The sequence below is a fragment of the Prinia subflava genome, chromosome 32 (genome assembly GCF_021018805.1).
Source record: "Prinia subflava isolate CZ2003 ecotype Zambia chromosome 32, Cam_Psub_1.2, whole genome shotgun sequence".
NCBI lineage: Eukaryota > Metazoa > Chordata > Aves > Passeriformes > Cisticolidae > Prinia > Prinia subflava.
In genome coordinates, this window is record NC_086278.1 from 997,323 (window position 1) to 1,016,134 (window position 18,812).

Genomic DNA, 18,812 nt, shown 5'->3' on the forward strand with positions numbered 1-18,812 from the left:
GTCCCTGGGGCACGGATGGGACCCCGATCCTGGGAGTGCTGAGTGCTGGCTCAGAGGTAAATGTGACCCCCAGCTGCAGCTGCTGCTGCCAGGCAGATTTGATTTTATTTGATTTTATTTCCTCCTCCATCCCCTCTCGGGGGCGGTTTTGGATCCGGGTGGGATCCCAAGGCCGAGGCTGGGAACAGCACACAGCCCCATCCCAACAACAGAACTGCCAATTGCGCTGCCTGCATGGCTCTGGCACGGGATATCGCAGGATTTGGGGCTTTTTAAGGCAGAAGTAACTGCTGCAGCCTGTGTGATGCAGCCCAAAAACCTCCCTCTGAGAATTCTGGACAAAGCTGGAGCTGATTCTGAGAGCATTTCCAGCCTGGCTGCGTGGGATGGGGATTCCTTCGGGATTCTGCTCTTGGCAGCAGGGTTGTAGAATCCCCCGGGATCCTGTTCCTGCCATCGGAAATGGAGCATCTTGTGGGATCCTGGTTGTGACAGCAGGGATGGGGCATCCATTGGGACAGGATCCATCGGGACTCCAGTCCTGGCACCAGGGATGGAGAATCCTTCCAGACCCTGATCCTGAGGTGGGACCCGAGCGGAGCCAGGGTGTCCTTCGGGAATCCAGAACCTGTTCCGGGGGTGTTGCTGGAGCATCCCTCGGGATTTCCGGGCGGGGACAAACCGGCTTCCTGCGGCGGATCCTCTGGGTGCCCAGTCCTGGCACCCCGGAGGGATCTCGGAGCCCGCACGTCCTTGGGGTCCGGGTTCCGGGCTGACCCCGGCTGCGGGCGAGGGGCGCTGCCACCCCCGGCCCGCCCGCGCCCCTCCCCGGCCGCGCCCCGCCCAGGGGCGGCCCCACGGGGCACCGGCTGCGAGCGGAGCGGCTCCGGCACCGGCACCGGGTGAGTGCGGGCGGGATGGGGCGTCCTCATCCCCGTCTCCGTCCCCTTCCCGGCCTCTGTCCCCATCCCCGTCCCCTGCGGGGGGAGCGGCCCCGGGGCTGAGCCGCGGCCCCCCCGCAGCCGCGGCCGGCGGAGGCGAAAGCCGCGCTCAGCGCCGGGAGCGGGGGGGACCCGGCCCGCAGCCCTGGGTGTCACCTCAGCACCCCCGAGCGCCCTCAGCATCGCCCTCCGCGCCGGGCCGGGGCAGCCGCAGCGCCCGCGGCTCCACCCGGGCACGGCACCTTCTCGTCCCGACGCACCCGGGCGGGACCCGCCCGCCGCTGTCCCGGGGCCCACGAGGAGCCCCTGGCGGGCACCGGCTCCTCCCGGAGGGCTTCACCCTGAGTGCGGCCACTGGGTCCCCCCGCCTGTCCCCAAGTGACCCGGGAACCCCCCGGCATCCCCGGCTGCTCTGCCGCCGCTCTCAGCGCTCCCTCCTTCCCCTCTCCCCTTCCAGGACGGAGCAGCCGGGCTGCAGAACAATAGCGGCGCTGGAAAACAATGGAGCTGCCGCACCTCCCCGCGTAGGGATGCGAGCGGGACGCGGGGCACGAATCCCAGCCCAGGAGTAGCGGCCGGGCCGGAGGCAGCGCCGGCTCCAGCGCAGGATCCGCGGGACGCGGTGAGCGCTCGGCCGCGGTATCCGATCGCGCCGGGCTCCGCCGAGCAGCGGCTCTGGGGCTCCACCGCCCCCGGGCGATGCTCTGCTGTGTCCGATCGTGTCCGGGTGATGCTCTGCTGTGTCCGAGTGATGCTTTGCTGTGTCCCATCGCCCCCGGGCGATGTTTTGCTGTGTCCGATCGTGTCCGGGTGATGCTTTGCTGTGTCCCATCGCGCCCGGGTGATGCTTCGCTGCCGAGCGCGGCGGGATCGAAGCGCCCTTGGACCGGTTAAAAGGCGCCCCGGGCTGGCGCGGGCGGGAGCATCGCGGCCTCCCTGGGGAGCGGGATATTCCCGCAATCCGGGATATTCCCGCAATCCGGGATATTCCCACAATCCCTCGGCTGCGCCAAACCCGCGCCTCCCGCCCCGGCGGGGATGCCAGGGATGCTTCCCGTGTGCTGCGGAGGGGTGGGACCGAGGCTGCAAAGCCCCCCAAAAGGGCAGATTTCTTTGCAGGAGCAGGGGAGAACATCGCTCTCCTGCTGGAATCGTGGGGCTGGGGGGCATTGCCACTTTTTTTCTTGTTTTGTTGTTGGAGCTGTGAGTCTCCCGGAGCTCAGCAGGAGCTGTGAGGGGCTGTGAATGCGGGTTGGGCTGCAGGGGTGCGGGAAGGGCTTGGGGAGGTTGTTTTTAGGGAGGGGAACCAGTCCGGGCTCCGTGGGGTCAGTCAGGCCTGGGAGCAGCCGAGGGGAGGCAGAGAGGGCCGGGATCCTCCTGGGCGTGGGTTTGATCTTTGCAAAGCCCCAGGACAGGCCCAGGCTGGGCAGGGCACGGCGGAAACGCGTCAGCTCCGAGGGGAAACTGAGGCACGGGGGTGCCGGGAATGGAGACGGCCCCAAAGTGCCACGGTTGAGCAACAGAGCAACTTCCACTTGGCCAGAGCTTCCATCTGGGCGATTTCCAGGCTTTTCCCAAAGCCATGGCAGGAGAGCGGGGCTGGTCAGTGCCTGGCTCTGCTGGGGAATCTCCAGGAGCTGCCTCTCCCCTCCACTCCCAGCCTGCTTCTCTCCAGCCCCAAAAAAGGAAGAATTTGCCCCTTTCCTCAGTGCTAGGAAGGGGATGTGATGACGGAGGCGAAGGTGGCAGAGCCGGGGCGTAAACAGGAAACGGCTCCTCCACACGGGAGGATGAACCTGCGCTGGAGCTGCCCTGCCACCCCAAAACAGCCCAAAACAGCCCAAAACAGCCCCTTTTTTATGGCTGCACCTCGTCCCCCTGTCCCCTTCCCGGGAATTGGGACTTTGGCTTCACCCCTGGGCATCACCAGGCTGCTCTGAGCAAAGCTCCGAGTGGTACCAAAGGCTCCACCCTGGGCTGCTCCAGGAAGGTTTTTTTTGGTGCTTTTGCTGCTCTAGGAGGGTTTTTTTCATTCACTTTGGTATTTTTTGCTGCTCTAGAAAGGTTTTTTTCATTTACTTTGGTGTTTTTGCTGCTCTAGGAAGGTTTTTTGCACTCACTTTGGTATTCTTGTTGCTCTAGGAAGGGTTTTTTCACTCACTTTGGTATTCTTGCTGCTCTAGGAGGGTTTTTTTTCATTCACTTTGGTATTTTTTGCTGCTCTAGAAAGGTTTTTTTTCATTTACTTTGGTGTTTTTGCTGCTCTAGGAAGGTTTTTTGCACTCACTTTGGTATTCTTGCTGCTCTAGGAAGGTTTTTTCACTCACTTTGGTATTCTTGCTGCTCTAGAAAGGTTTTTTTCACTCACTTTGGTATTTTTTGCTGCTCTAGGAAGGTTTTTTTCACTCACTTTGGTATTCTTGCTGCTCTAGAAAGGTTTTTTTCCATTTACTTTGGTGTTTTTGCTGCTCTAGGAAGGTTTTTTTTTTCACTCACTGCTCTAGGAGGGCTTTTTCCACTCACTTTGGTATTCTTGCTGCTCTAGAAAGGGTTTTTTCATTTACTTTGGTATTCTTGCTGCTCTAGGAAGGTTTTTTTCATTCACTTTGGTATTTTTTGCTGCTCTAGGAAGGTTTTTTCACTCACTTTGGTATTCTTGCTGCTCTAGGAAGGTTTTTTTCACTCACTTTGGTATTCTTGCTGCTCTAGGAAGGTTTTTTTCACTCACTTTGGTATTCTTGCTGCTCTAGGAAGGTTTTTTTCACTCACTTTGGTATTCTTGCTGCTCTAGGAAGGTTTTTTTCATTCACTTTGGTATTCTTGCTGCTCTAGGAAGGGTTTTTTTCACTCACTTTGGTATTTTTTGCTGCTCTAGGAAGGTTTTTTTCACTCACTTTGGTATTTTTTGCTGCTCTAGGAAGGTTTTTTTCACTCACTTTGGTATTCTTGCTGCTCTAGGAAGGGTTTTTTCACTCACTTTGGTGTTTTCAGCACTATTTTCACACGTGCCAAGAGTCGTGTCCTTTAATCCTCTCAGAATATCCCCAGAGCTTTTCAGACCTTGCCAGGGGACACCCACGAGCAGGATGCTCATTCCTGCACCTCACAGCTGGGAACCCCCGAATTTGGGGCCCCACACAGCAGCTGCCCCCAAAAACCCCACGGGTTTATCCCAAACCCATGAGCCAGCTGTAAAATCCCCTCCCAGTACCATTTCTGATGGATAAATGAGATTTTTCCTGGGTTTGTTCCCTGTGGGAGAATGGATGGGTGCAGGAGAGGTGGCTGCTGCATGAGGAGGGTTGGTGCTGCATTTTGCCAAATTTCGCTGGGTTTTACCCCATTTTAGCAAAATACTCGTGCAGTTCCTCAGCTCCTCAGGAAACCCAAGGCTTTGTCAGCTCTTCCGCGATTTTTTTGTGCCGACTTTTTCTTCTGCTTTTTCTCGGGGCAGACCCAGAGCCCCAGGGCTGGGCTGGGCTGATTTCCTGCCCTTCCCCTCCTCTCCAGCACAGCCTCGCGTGGGGTTTCAGACCTGTCACAGAACATTTTTGCTGTTGCAAATCAGATTTTTTCAGGAATTTATCCCAATGTGTGGGATGGAACCCCGGGATCGCTGCCGTGCAGTTTAGATTTTAGCAATTTAGATTCATCCTCTGACAGGTTTTACTGCCTTGACCTGGATTTTGGGGTGGAATTGGGGTTTTTCTTTCAGGAAAAGGGAGATGTTCTTTGTCCCAGGGGACAGGGAGGAAGCACATGGCAAAGTGGGATGTGCAAGAAAACAGCGACTCGCAGAGCAAATGCTTTTCCATGCCTCAGTTTCTTTTCTAGGAGAAGGGAAAGGAGGGGAAAGACCCTGAAAAATGAAATCCTCTTTAGGATTTCATGCAAGGAAAAGCAGGAGCCCAAAGCCCTTTTCTCATCATTCAAAACCACCCCAGTTCCACATTCCGAGGTCTCTTTGACGCCCAATTTCCAAACTCTTGTGAACCCCTGAGCATCCCAAGGGCTTCACCCAAACCCCGTTTTGATTCCATTCCACAGCATCCAAAAATCCCACTCGAGATCTAAGCCAGGGCCTGTCCCAGGGTGGGATTTTGGGGATTTTCCAAGCATTTGAATGGCCCAAAAATCCATCTGGGATCATAAAAAAAAGCTGAAGGATCAGCCCAGCATCTCTGCCTGCTTGGGAAATCATCCCTGGTGCTTGGGATGGCCCAAGGCAGCAGCAGCTGCAGCCAGAACTGCCCGTTTGAAGTTCTGTAGGATGAAAAAAGAGTAAAATAATCAGAGAAAAGGAACAATTCCCACTTAAACCCCCTCCCACCCGCAGCTCTGGCGTCGCTGGGACACCCGCGGATGCTCCAAATGCAAATTTAGCGTAAGGATATCTCGGCGGGGATTAAATTTTCAGTGAGCTCGCGGCGCCTCTGCCCTTATCTGATCTCCCTCTTTTGCCACCGCCTTCCCCGGAGGGGCCGCACCGAGCTCCGCCCGCACCTCCGGGGCCCTTTCCAGCGCCGGGGGAGGGTTTATTTTAATTTTTATTTTTATTTTATTTTATTTTATTTTATTTTATTTTATTTTATTTTATTTTATTTTATTTTATCTTTATTATTTTAATTTTTATTTATTTATTTTATTTTATTTTTACTTTTACTTTTATTTTTACATTTTTATTATTTTTATTTTTTTTATTTATTTATTTTATTTAATTTTAATTGGTTTTTGTTTTGTTTTTTCTTTTTACTTTTATTTTTATTTTTACTTTTACTTTTATTTTTATTTTTAATTTTAATTTTAATTTTTTTTAAATTTTAATTTTAGTTTTTATTTTTATTTCCCCATTCCCCGGGGGAGGGGCGGGATGCGGGTTTGGGCGGCTCCCCTGAGCCCCTCCGGTCCCTCCCGCAGCTCGGCTCCCATGCCCCGGGATGGAGCTCGGCGGAGGGGACGCGGTGCCCTGCGGGAAGGACAAATTCATCTCCAGGTACGGCCGGGGGAAAGGGGGAAAGGGGAAAGGGGAAAGGGGGAAAGGGGAAAGGGGGAAAGGGGGAAAGGGGGAAAGGGGAAAGGGGGAAAGGGGAAAGGGGGAAAGGGGAAAGGGGAAAGGGGAAAGGGGGAAAGGGGGAAAGGGGGAAAGGGGAAAGGGGAAAGGGGAAAGGGGGAAAGGGGAAAGGGGGAAAGGGGGAAAGGGGGAAAGGGGGAAAGGGGGAAAGGGGAAAGGGGAAAGGGGAAAGGGGAAAGGGGGAAAGGGGAAAGGGGAAAGGGGGAAAGGGGGAAAGGGGAAAGGGGAAAGGGGAAAGGGGGAAAGGGGAAAGGGGAAAGGGGAAAGGGGAAAGGGGAAAGGGGGAAAGGGGAGCGGAGGAAAGGGGGAAAGGGGAAAGGGGAAAGGGGGAAAGGGGGAAAGGGGGAAAGGGGAAAGGGGGAAAGGGGAGCGGAGGAAAGGGGGAAAGGGGAGCGGGGTTTGGGGGGTTTGGGGTGTGCAGGGATGGGGAGGGTGATGGAAAGGGGAGCGGAGGAAAGGGGGAAAGGGGGAAAGGGGGAAAGGGGGAAAGGGGGAAAGGGGGAAAGGGGGAAAGGGGAAAGGGGAGCGGGGGTTTGGGGGGTTTGGGGGTTTGAGGTGTCCGGGGATGGGGAGGGTGATGGGTACCTCTGAAACGGGTATGGAGTGTGAGATGTGTTATCTGTGACTGAAATACACAGTATCTGATAATATCTATCGATATAAAACATATAACAATACCTATATAAAAACATATAACAGTATCTACCAATATAAAAACATATAACAGTATCTATCAATATAAAAACATATAACAGTATCTACCAATATAAAAACATATAACAGTATCTATCAATATAAAACATATAGCAATATCTACCATATAAAACATATAACAGTATCTACCAATATAAAACATATAACAGTATCTACCGATATAAAAATATGTAACAATATCAACTGATATAAAATATATAACAGTATCCACCGATATGTAACAGTATCTATCAATATAAAAGCATGTAACAGTATCTACCGATATAAAAACATATAACAATATAAAACATATAACAGTGTCTATCAATATAAAACATATAACAGTGTCTATCAATATAAAACATATAACAGTGTCTATCAATATAAAAACATATAACAATATCTACCAATATAAAACATATAACAATATCCACCAATTTAACAATATCCAACAATATAAAACATATAACAATATCTACCGATATAAAACATATAACAGTATCTACCGATATAAATACATATGACAAAATCCAACAATATCTACCAATATATAAAAATATATAGCAATATCCAACAATACATACCAATGTATAAAAACATATCACAATATCTAACAATATCTACCAATATACAAAAGCATATCACAGTATCTAACAATATATACCAGTGTATAAAAATATATAGCAATATCTAACAATATATACCAATGTATAAAAACATATAATATCTAACAATATCTACCAATGTATAAAAATATATAACAATGTCCAACAATATATACCCATATACAAAAACATATAACAATATCTACCAATATATAAAAACATGTAACAATATCTAACAATATATACTAATATATACCAATATCTATCAATATTATTATATTATATGTCTATGTATATATATATTTATATATGTATATATATAAAAATATATATACATATATATGTATATATATATACATATAATTATATTATATGTATAATTATATTATACAACAATATATAACAGCATATAACAATATCTAACAATATACAGCGTTATAAACACAATATATAACATTATAAATGCAATGTATAAAATATTAGCTATGATCTATAACATACAATATTTCTTTGAGATAAAAATATGTAATATTATATATATATATTTATATATATAAAATATTTAATGTATATTTAACAATATAAAGCAATATATAGCAATACATAACCATATATAATATACAATCTATATAATTATATATACTATGTATTTTATATATTAACTATATATATTATAGATATTATATACAATATATACAATATATATTATATATGCAATAATATACAACAGTATATAACATTATAAATACAATATATAACTCATTATCCATGACCTATAACACACAATAATTCTTTGAGATAAATATATACAATATATATTTGTAATAAATCTAACATATAACAATATATAGCAATATTTAACAATATAAATACAATATATAACTCATAACACACAATAATTCTTTGAGCTGCAAGGATGGGAACGACCCTGGGTTTAACTCAGTTCAGAGGGTTTTGGAAAGGCAAAGCCATTCTGGGTGAAAAAAAGGCAATTTTCTTAACAAGAAAACAGTTATTGGTGGAATTCTGGAGTTTTCTTTAGGAGTGTGGCCAAATGCTCTCTAAACTCCCATAAAAAATGGGCTTTGCTGGAATAACCCCGGAGCTGTCGTGTCCTGTGATTTGTGCCTGGGCTTCTTATTTTTCAATAATTTTTACTGCTGTCGATTATTTATTTTATTTTTATTTTCATTATATATTTTATTTTCATATATATGTCTGTATTTTCACTTTTTAAAATGTATTTTGCCTCGATTTTTGTGCTTGTTTTTATCTTTATTTTCATCACAAATTTGCCCCCGGAGCAGGGCTCGGAGCTTTGTTCTGAGCTCGAGGAGGGCAGCGTGATCACTTGTGACTCCAGTGTGACCCCCAGAAAAGTGATTTATTCCTCAGCCTCGTGACAGAGCTCTGATGGGGTTTCTTGTGATTTCTTGGAAGATTTATGGGGGACAAAGCCACGGAGAGCCTCTCCCCCTAATTGTGGGTGCAAAATGTTGGACCCCCAGCAAAAAACCTTCAATAAGGGAGGTCTGGAGGAGGCAAAAGACCCAAATCTGCCTCCAATAAAGCAATTTTTGGGTCTCCAGCAGCACAGCGGGTTCACAGCCAGGGAAGCAATTCCTGCTCTCCCCGGGCAGTGCAGGAGTCTCTGGGTGGTGCCTGCAGCATCTCCCCCTTCCCCAAACCCCTCTCAGCACCTTTTTCCCCGTTTTTTCCCCGTTTTTTCCCCGTTTTTTCCCCGTTTTTTCCTGTTTTTTCCCCAGGAATGAGCTGCTCCTGCACCTGAAGACCTACAACATCTACTACGAGGGGCAGAACCTGCAGCTGCGGCACCGGGAGGTGAGAAATGCCCTGGCAGGGAACACGGATGGGATCGAGACAGAAAATCAGGGAATTGTGGAATGGTTTGGGTGGGAAGGGGCCTTAAATTGATCCTGTCCCACCCCTGCCGTGGGAAGGGACAACTTCCACCGGTCCAGGGAGCTCCAGCCTGGCCTTGGACACCCCCAGGGATCCACAGCTCCTCTGGGAATCCCATCCCAGCCAGGAATTCCTTCCCAAAATCCCATCTGAAAATGGAACAGTTTGGACTGGAGGGGACCTTGAGGATGATCTCATTCCAAACCCTGCCGTGGGTACGGACACCTCCTGCACCCCAGGGTGCTCCAAGCCCCGTCCTTGGACTCTGAACTGGAGGGACTGGATCTGGTGGATCCTCCCAGAGGAGATGGACTTGGTCTCCGAGGTCCCTCCCACCCCACGTTCCATGTCCTGTGGGCACTGCCCAGGTCCGGGTGGGTGATGGCAGCTCCCCCATCCCACAGGGTCACCCAGTGTTCCATGGTTTGTCCCAGTGAAGCCACCCCGGCTGTCCCCAGTCCCCATTTCCCTCAGCACAGCTCCCAGCAGGGAGGATCTGCCCCTTCCCAGCCCCAGGAGCAGGACCGACCCCAAGAAGTCACAGGGATCTGGGGGCGTGGGGTGGGCACTGGGGGCTTTGAGGTCTTTCCACACCCACATTTTCTGTGGTTCTGTGTGTGCCGCAGGAGGAAGGGGAGCTGATCGTGGAGGGGCTGCTGAACATCTCGTGGGGGCTGCGCCGCCCCATCCGCCTGCAGATGCAGGACGACAACCAGCGCATCCGCCCGCCGCCCTCCTCCTCCTCCTGGCACTCGGGCTGCAACCTGGGCGCCCACGGGTGAGTGCGGGGCACAGGCAGCCCCAGAAACAGGGGGGCAGCCCCAAAAACAGGGGGACAGCCCCCAAAACAGGGGGGCACCCCAAAACCAGGGGGGCAGCCCCAAAAGCACACTCAGCCCCAAAACATTCAGCCCCAAAAACAGGGAGAGAGCCCCAAAACCACGGACAGACAGCCCCAAAAACACACATGGACAGTCATAAAACACACACAGCCCCAAAACACACATGCCAACCCCAAAAATACACACAGACAGCCCCAAAACCAGGCAGAGAGCCCCAAAACCACAGACAGACAGCCCCGAAAACACACAGAGAGCCACAAAACACACACAGCCCCAAAAAACACACAGCTCCAAAACACAGATACCAACCCCAAAAACACACAGCCCCAAAAACACACAAGCACCCCCAAAACCACACTCAGCCCCAAAACCAGGCAGAGAGCCCCAAAACCACAGAGACAGCCTCAAAAACACATACAGACAGTCACAAAACACACACAGCCCCAAAAACACACAGAGACAGCCCCAAAACCACACACAGCCCCAAAACCAGGCAGAGAGCCCCAAAACCACAGCCAGCCCCAAAACACACACAGACAATGACAAAAACACACACAGAGCCCCAAAAAAACACACAGCCCCCAAAACTTCCAGCCCCCAAAACAGACAGAGAGCCCCAAAACCACGGACAGTCACAAAACCACACAGAGACAGCCCCAAAAACACACACAGACAGTCACAAAAATACACAGCCCCCAAAAACACAGACAGCCCCAAAAACACATACACACAACCCCAAAAACACACAGCTCCCAAAACAAACAGGCACCCCCAAAAACACACTCAGCCCCAAAACATTCAGCCCCCCAAAACAGGCAGAGAGCCCCAAAACCACGGACAGCCACAAAACCACACATAGACAGTCACAAAAATACACAGCCCCAAAACCACAGACAGCCCCAAAACACACACACCAACCCCAAAAATACACAGCCCCAAAAACACACAGCTCCCAAAAATGCAGGTACCCCCCAAAACTCCCCCCTACCCCCACTCCAGCCAGTCAGGGCTTGCTGGTTGCACCCCCAGCTGCCTCCTCCAGGGTTTTTGTCCCGGCTGGAATCAGCAGCAAGGGGAGATGAGGGGCTGTGGGTTCTGTTTTTGGGGTTGTGCGTTTTTGGGGTTGTGCGCTTTTGGGGTTGTGTGTTTTGGGGGGCTGTGTGTTTTGGGGCTGTGTGTTTTGGGGCTGTGTGGTTTTGGGGCTGTGTGTTTTTGGGGTTGTGTGTTTTTGGGGGCTTTGTATTTTTGGGGCTGTGTGTTTTTGGGGTTGTGTGTTTTTGGGGCTATGTGTTTTGGGGTGTTTTTGGAGTTGTGTGTTTTTGGGGCTGTGTGATTTAGGGGCTGTGTGTTTTTGGGGTTGTGTTTTTTTGGTTCTATGTATTTTTGGGGCTGTGTGTTTTTGGAGTTGTGTGTTTTTGGAGTTGTGTGTTTTTGGGGCTGTGTGTTTTGGGGGTTGTGTATTTTTGGGGCTGTGTGTTTTTGGAGTGTTTTTGGTGCTATGTATTTTTGGGGCTGTGTGTTTTTGGGGTGTTTTTGGAGTTGTGTATTTTTGGGGCTGTGTATTCTTGGGGCTGTGTGTTTTTGGGGGCTTTGTATTTTTGGGGTTGTGTAGTTTTGGGGCTGTGTGTTTTGGGGCTGGCTGTGTTTTTGGGGGCTTTGTATTTTTGGGGCTGTGTGTTTTTGGGGTTGTGTTTTTTTGGTGCTATGTGTTTTTGGGGCTGTGTGTTTTGGGGGCTGTCTGTGTGTGTGTTCCCTGGATTGTCACTCCCTCCGTGGCCTTGCACACGCACAGGGCACCCACGGGCAGGGCACCCACGGGCAGGGCACCCACGGGCAGGGCACCCACAGCCCCCGTGTCCCCCCAGGTCCGTGCTGAAGCCCAGCACCCTGCCGGACATCCCGGTGGCCGATGGAGACACCGCGCCCGGCACGGAGAGCCCCGGGAACGGCGCAGGTGAGCCGGGCTCGCCTCCTCCTCCTCCGTGCTCAGGAGCCCCTGCCTCATTCTCTGGTTTCCTTCAGGAAAACACAAACCAGGCTTTGTCCCTAACTCCAGACTCAGTTTCCCATCCTGCTCCAGCTCAGCCACTCCCAAAGCACCTGGAATTGTTTTATTAGGCTTTTCCCGGATGGCCCAAAACTCGATGATCTCAAAGGTCTTTTCCAACCTCAACGATTCCCCGGTTCCCGAGGGTTTTTTCTCGGGGAAGGGGCAGCAGTGAGATGTGGTGGAGCTCGGAAATGAACGGGGGGGATGGGGCAGAGATCCCTCGTGGGACTGCAGGGAAAAGGAGGAGAAAGAAGGAGGATGTTGGAGCTTCCCCTTCCCGGAGGCTCCGCGTTTGGGGAAGAAGAATGGGAGCACTGGGAGCGTTACCATGGGGAAGTCACCGCTGTTTGTCCCGTGTTTGTCCCTCCCGGTTCCTCCTCTGCGGAGGGGGAAGAGCTTGGCCGCAGCCTCGTTAACCCCTTGGGGACACGGGCTGTCCCAGCGGGAATTCCCGCAGGGAAAACCTGCCGGATCCGTTCTGCTCCTTCAGCTCTGGCAGATATTCTGGTTTTTGGGATTGGGGGATAAAGAAAGGATGAGCTCATCCTTTTGAGAGGAGCTGAGCCCTTGCAATACTTGAACCACGAACCCCCATCCGTGATCCTCCAACTTTTTCCTTTTTTCTTTTTGCTCTCCCCACTCACACTTTCCCCCCTTAATTAAATCTTTCCCGGGCAGTGCCCACCCCACGTCGCCCCACCACGATTCCCCTCAGCTTTATGGCCCCAATCCTCTGCCAGCACAGAAGAAAAAATAGCTCTTTATTACATTTTCCCCTAAAATCAGTAAAAATCAGTGCCTGGTGTGCGTGCACAGCTCCTCGGAGTGCTCGGTCACAGTCTGTGCAGCTGGAGCAGCTCCTGCTGGAGATTTCTCCATGCTGCAGACATGCTTTGAATTAAAACACCCGGAGCTGGAGCCTGAGAGGTTCATTAAAAATGGATGAAGAGCTGGTTTATAATAATCTGGATCCAGGCCAGTTGTCATGCAGAGATCTGAGGCTCTGCCCTCATTTTCTGCTCTCATTAAAGGGAAGGAGAACAGAGAAAGTTAAATTATGGAAAAGAGAGAGAAGATGCTCGAGTTCCCAGGAGGAGGGGTTTTATCCAGGTAGCAGCATGGATTTAGGCAGTTAATTCTGCATTAATGACCTTCCTCAGGAGCTGGGGGAGAACAAACCAGTTGCTGTGGGTAAAACGTGTCCTGGGAGGTTTGCAGGAGTGAGAAGTTTGTTCCTGGGGTGAGGATTTCTGCATCCGAGTGGGGACTCCCAGTGGCTGTTTAGCAGCAGGAAAATTCTGGAATCACAGAGCGGGAAGGGACCACAAGGATCTTTGACCCAGCTCCCGTGACACGCTGTGCTGGGAGCGTCACCCAAAAGCTCCAGAGGAGAACCAGGGCAGTTCCCCCTTGTCCCAATCTGTGCATCCCTGGGAGCGTTCCCCAAACGCTGCTGGAGCTCCAGAGGAGAACCGTGGGCAGTTCCCCTTGTCCGATCTGTGCATCCCTGGGAGCGTCACCCAAAAACTCCAGAGCAGGACCAGGGCAGTTCCCCCTTGTCCCGATCTGTGCATCCCTGGGAGCATTTCGAGAACGCTCCTGGAGCTCCAGAGGAGAACCGTGGGCAGTTCCCCCTTGTCCCGATCTGTGCATCCCTGGGAGCGTTCCCCAAACGCTCCTGGAGCTCCAGAGGAGAACCGTGGGCAGTTCCCCCTTGTCCCGATCTGTGCATCCCTGGGAGCATTTGGAGAACGCTCCTGGAGCTCCAGAGCAGGACCAGGGCTCTTCCCACCGCCCCCAGCCCCCTGCCCGAGGTCCCACGGGTGTTTTGCAGCCCCCAGGCCGGCGGAGGAGGCCCCGCAGCTGATGCGGACCCGCAGCGATGTCGGGGTCCGGCCCCGCGGCAGCGCCCGCACGCCCGGGGAGCAGCGGCGGCTGCGCCGGCACCGCTTCTCCATCAACGGCCACTTCTACAACCACAAGGTGAGCCCGGGGGGACCGGGGGGACCGGGGGGACTGGGGGGACCCGGGCACGGCTCCCGACCGTGTCTGTGCCCCGCAGACCTCGGTGTTCACGCCCGCCTACGGCTCCGTCACCAACGTGCGCATCAACAGCACCATGACCACGCCGCAGGTGCTCAAACTGCTGCTGAACAAATTCAAGGTACGGGCACCACCCCCTGGCCTGCTCCCAATGCATGTTATATAAAATATAAACATTTTATAAATATAGTGTATAAATATAACAATATTTATACAAATATATGTATATTTTATATTATTTTATATTTTATATTCTATGTTTTATATTTTATATTTTATACTCTATACTTTATATTTTATATATATGTTTTTGTTATATATATTTTAATGTATTGCATATATAAAATATGCATTCTGTTTATATATATACACACACATATATATTAAAAATCTTTATATCGTATATATGTAATTTGCATCCAGATTATAGATATTAAATTTTGTATGAAAATCTTTATATTTTTATGTATACTCTTTACATTATATATATACTCTTTACATTATATATATAATCTGCATTCAGATTATATATATATTCAGGTATGTATATATCTGAATATATATGTATATATACTATATATATACATATATTCATATATTTTATATGATATATAAATATATGTATATATACTATATATACACATATATTCATATATTTTTATATGATATGTAAATCTTTATATTATACATAAATGTTTCTATTATAGATGAAATCTATATAATATACCTAAAATCTGCATTCAGATTATATATAATGTATATGTGTATATATACACACACGTGTGTGTGTGCATGTATATATGTAATCTATACCCTATATATCTATAAGGTACACCAGGGCAGAACCTGTCCCTTTAGCAGAGCTTTGTGTCTCCCCCCAGATTGAGAACTCTGCCGAGGAGTTTGCTCTCTACATGGTGCACACGAGTGGAGGTGAGCGCCCCAAATTACCCCAGATGGGAGTGCCCCGAATTATCCTGGGCATGAGTGCCCCAAACCCCTGGATGGGAGAGTCCCAAATCTCCTGGATGAGAGTGTCACAAACCCCTGGATGAGAGTGTCACAAACCTCCAGACATGAGTGCCCCAAACCCCTGGATGGGAGAGTCCCAAATCTCCTGGATGAGAGTGTCAGAAACCCCTGGATGAGAGTGTCAGAAACCCCTGGATAAGAATGTCACAAACCCCTAGATATGAGTGTCACAAACTCCCAGGCACGAGTGCCCCAAATCCCCAGATGGGAGTGCTCCAAACCCCTCCCCAAGACGGGAGTGCCCCAAATCCCCTGGGTATGAGAGCCTCAATCCCCCTGGGTGTGAGTGCCCAAAATCCCCAGATGTCAGTGCCCCCCAAATCCCCTGGATTGTGAGTGCCCCAAACCCCCTTGATGTAAGATACTTAAACACCCCAGCCAGGAGCACCCCAAATCCCCACATGAGTGCCCCAAATGTCTGGACATGAGTGGCTCAAACCCCTCTGGCCAGGAGAGCCCCAAATCCCTGGCCAGGAGTGCCCTAAATCCCTGGATGTGAGAGCCCCAAATCCCTGGATGGGAGATACCCAAACCCCCTGGGCAGGAGCACCCGAAATCCCTGGATGTGAGCGCCCCAAATCCCTGGATGTGAGTGCCCCAAATCCCTGGACATGAGTGCCTCAAACCCCTGGATGTGAGTGTCCCAAATCCCTGGCCAGGAGTGCCCCAAACCCCTGGATGTGAGTGCCCCAAATCCCTGGTCAGGAGCACCCCAAATCCCTGGATGTGAGTGCCCCAAATCCCTGGGCAGGAGTGCCCCACATCCCGTGGCGCTGCTGCCTGGCCCTGGCGCTGCCCCGGTGCCAGCCCCGGTGCCAGCCCTGGTGCCAGCCCTGGTGCCAGCCCCGGTGCCAGCCCCGGTGCCAGCCCCGGTGCCAGCCCCGCGGTTGTGGCGTTGCAGAGAAGCAGAAGCTGCGCGGCAGCGATTTCCCCCTGCTGGCGCGCATCCTGCAGGGCCCCTGCGAGCAGGTGTCCAAGGTGTTCCTCATGGAGAAGGACCAGGTGGAAGAGGTCACCTACGACGTGAGTGTCACCCCCGGGTGGGCTTGGGAAAAGCCGGGGGAGCACAGGATCATGGGTTGGGTTGGAAGGGACCTTAAACCCCATCTGTCATTGTTTGAATTATTAATTACATGACTGCCAGCTTATCTAGCAAGTGAGAGCGATCTTTATTCTTCAAACCCTCCTTTTACACAGCACTTGGGTGCAGTGACTGTGACTGGTCATTCAGAGCCTGCACCTCTTTGTAAACGTCTTTGCCGGTAAACAATTTAGACAAACACCACCTGCCAATGGTTTTTCACCTCCCAAGGATTGTTTGGGTTCCTCCTTAGGATTTTCCCAGGCCAGAATGAGAGAGCCGCTGGCTTGCCTTTCACACAGAGTGCCTGAAGCCTGAAATCTGAGCACTGTCAGTTCCCACAGCCACCCAGTGCCACCCCTGCCCTGCCAGGGTCACCTCCCAGTGTCCCAGGCTGCTCCCAGCCCCGTCCAGCCCGGCCTTGGGCACTGCCAGGGCTCCAGGGGCAGCCACAGCTTCTCTGGGAATTCCATCCCAGCCCCTCTCCGCCCCCATAAAGCAGAATTCATCCCCGATGAACAGACCCTGCTGGGGCTGCAGGAGCTGCTCTGCTCCTGTGTCTCTCCATGGAAACTCTCCATGGAGTCCTTGCTCTGTTCCAAGAGCTCCCAGATGGAGCAGCCGCCCCCAGCCCTGCTGTGCCAGCCCCAGTCTGGTCACGGCACAGCGGAATCGGTGTTTTCCAGCCGGCTGGGAGCGGCTCCCTTGTGCCACCTGCCGGCTCTGAAATCCCGGCTCGCTCCAGGCACTTCTGGGGTGAATTTGGACTTCAGTAGCTCCGAGCCTCTGGGGACACTCAAGCAGAGCCACCTCTCGCAGCCAGTGGGTTTAAATTAAAATAAATTAAAACAAACAAGCCTTAGGCAGATCTTTTTCCAGTAATTATCTGGTACTTGCTTGCTTGCATAAGCTGATGGTCACAAACATAATTTTTAAGGGTTTGCTGCAAAATTTTGGGATCCTTGGTTAAGTCTAAGGAGAGGATGGGGGAAGGGAGGGTCAGTTCTTCACCTCTTCACCATTTCCTGCTGTTCCTCTCCCACCCAGGTTGCCCAGTACATCAAATTCGAGATGCCCATCCTCAGGAGCTTCATCCAGAAGCTGGAGGAGGAGGAGGATCGGGAAGTGAAGAAGCTGAAGCACAAGTACGTGGGGCTGGGCAGATGCAGGGAGGGAGGAACATTCCTGGGGGGCTGCTTGGTCCCAAAAAATTCATTTGCATAGCTCTGCCTCCCCAGTGTGGGCTTTGCATCATTCCAGGGTTTTCTTGGATGCTGAAAAATCCCATTTCCTTCCCAGGTACTCCATCCTGCGGCTGATGATCGAGCAGAGGCTGGAGGAGATCTCGGAGGGCCCGACGGCGATGTGAGCCAGGGGCTGTGCTGCACCAAACCCCGAAACGCTCCCGGTGCCCACCTGGATGGCCCCAGCCCCGAGCCCACCCCCCTCCACCTCCCCTCCACCCCTGCACAACCCTCGGGGGGCTCTTCCCAGGAAAGCTCCGCTGGTGGCAGCTTCAGCCAAAACCTCAAATCCCTGGGAAACACAGGGAAAAAAAACAAAAAAAGAAAAGAAAAAAAGAAGAAATCTGTGAGCAGCAGAAAGGTGAGGCCGGGGCTGAGCAAGGGCTGCCAGCATTCCAGAGCTGGAATTTTGGGGGCTCAGGTTGGAAATGCCCAACGTGGTGGAGGATCTGCTGCTCGGCAGCAAGAGAGCACAAAAAATTCCTCTTTTTTTAGTGAAAAGCACATTCCTACTGCAATAATTCACAGGTGTTGGGAGGATTTTGTAAATCCAAAGGGTTGGCTGAGATTTTCGGGGAGGGTTTAACCCTGACCTGAGGGCTCACAGGTGGATTTCCAGCACAGGAGAAAATCCCATTTTTTCCAGTGCCTTCCCCAAACCTGCATCTGGTGGCACACCCCCCTCCTCCCCTGCTCTAATTTGCACTAATATTTAGGGATTTTTAAGGAAACCACGATGTCAAACCTCTCTGGTAGCTGTAAATGCCAAATAGCACTCGCAGGGATGGCCGAGGGCCTCGAGCATCTCGAGGGATGCTGGACGGGAAAGGAGGGGAGGCAGGAGGTGGGGGAGGCAGAAATAAAGAGGATTTTATTTTCCAAATCCATTTTCCAGCAGTGCCAGCAAATTATCCTGGTGAAACCAGGACCAGACTGGCTCCATCACCACCACGAGCTGGAAAAACCTCTTTCCTCCCAGGCTAAACCAGCAATATCCATTTTATACCTCGATGTGAACTAAACCTCTGACTTTCTCCCCCTCCCTTTGAGTTTTTGGAATGCATCTTTGTAACTTTTTTTTTTTTTAATTTTAATGGTACCTTTTCCACCTTTAACTCATGTTTGGGAAAGTGTTGTACAGCGAGAGGAGCTTTTGATGTGTTTGAAGGATGATTGTGGCACTGCTGCGTGGATTAACAAGGAAATAAAATAAAATAAAATATGTAGCAACTTCATGCAGAATGAAACCTCGAGTCAGAGCCTGGCTTGTCCAAAATATATCACTTT

General features: G+C 50.6%; 1 protein-coding gene across 1 annotated transcript; it reads left to right on the forward strand.

Annotated features, from left to right (window-relative positions):
• Nucleotides 1-748: 748 nt before the first annotated feature.
• On the forward strand, nt 749-18,772 carry RASSF2 (Ras association domain family member 2). Its single transcript, XM_063420728.1, has 12 exons — nt 749-902; nt 1,399-1,563; nt 5,859-5,934; nt 9,077-9,152; nt 9,860-10,011; nt 11,941-12,029; nt 13,960-14,108; nt 14,188-14,289; nt 15,050-15,101; nt 16,102-16,223; nt 17,329-17,426; nt 17,581-18,772. The coding sequence occupies exons 3-12, from the start codon at nt 5,879-5,881 to the stop codon at nt 17,648-17,650; spliced, it is 966 nt and encodes a 321-aa protein (XP_063276798.1). The 5' UTR covers nt 749-902; nt 1,399-1,563; nt 5,859-5,878; the 3' UTR covers nt 17,651-18,772.
• Nucleotides 18,773-18,812: the final 40 nt, after the last annotated feature.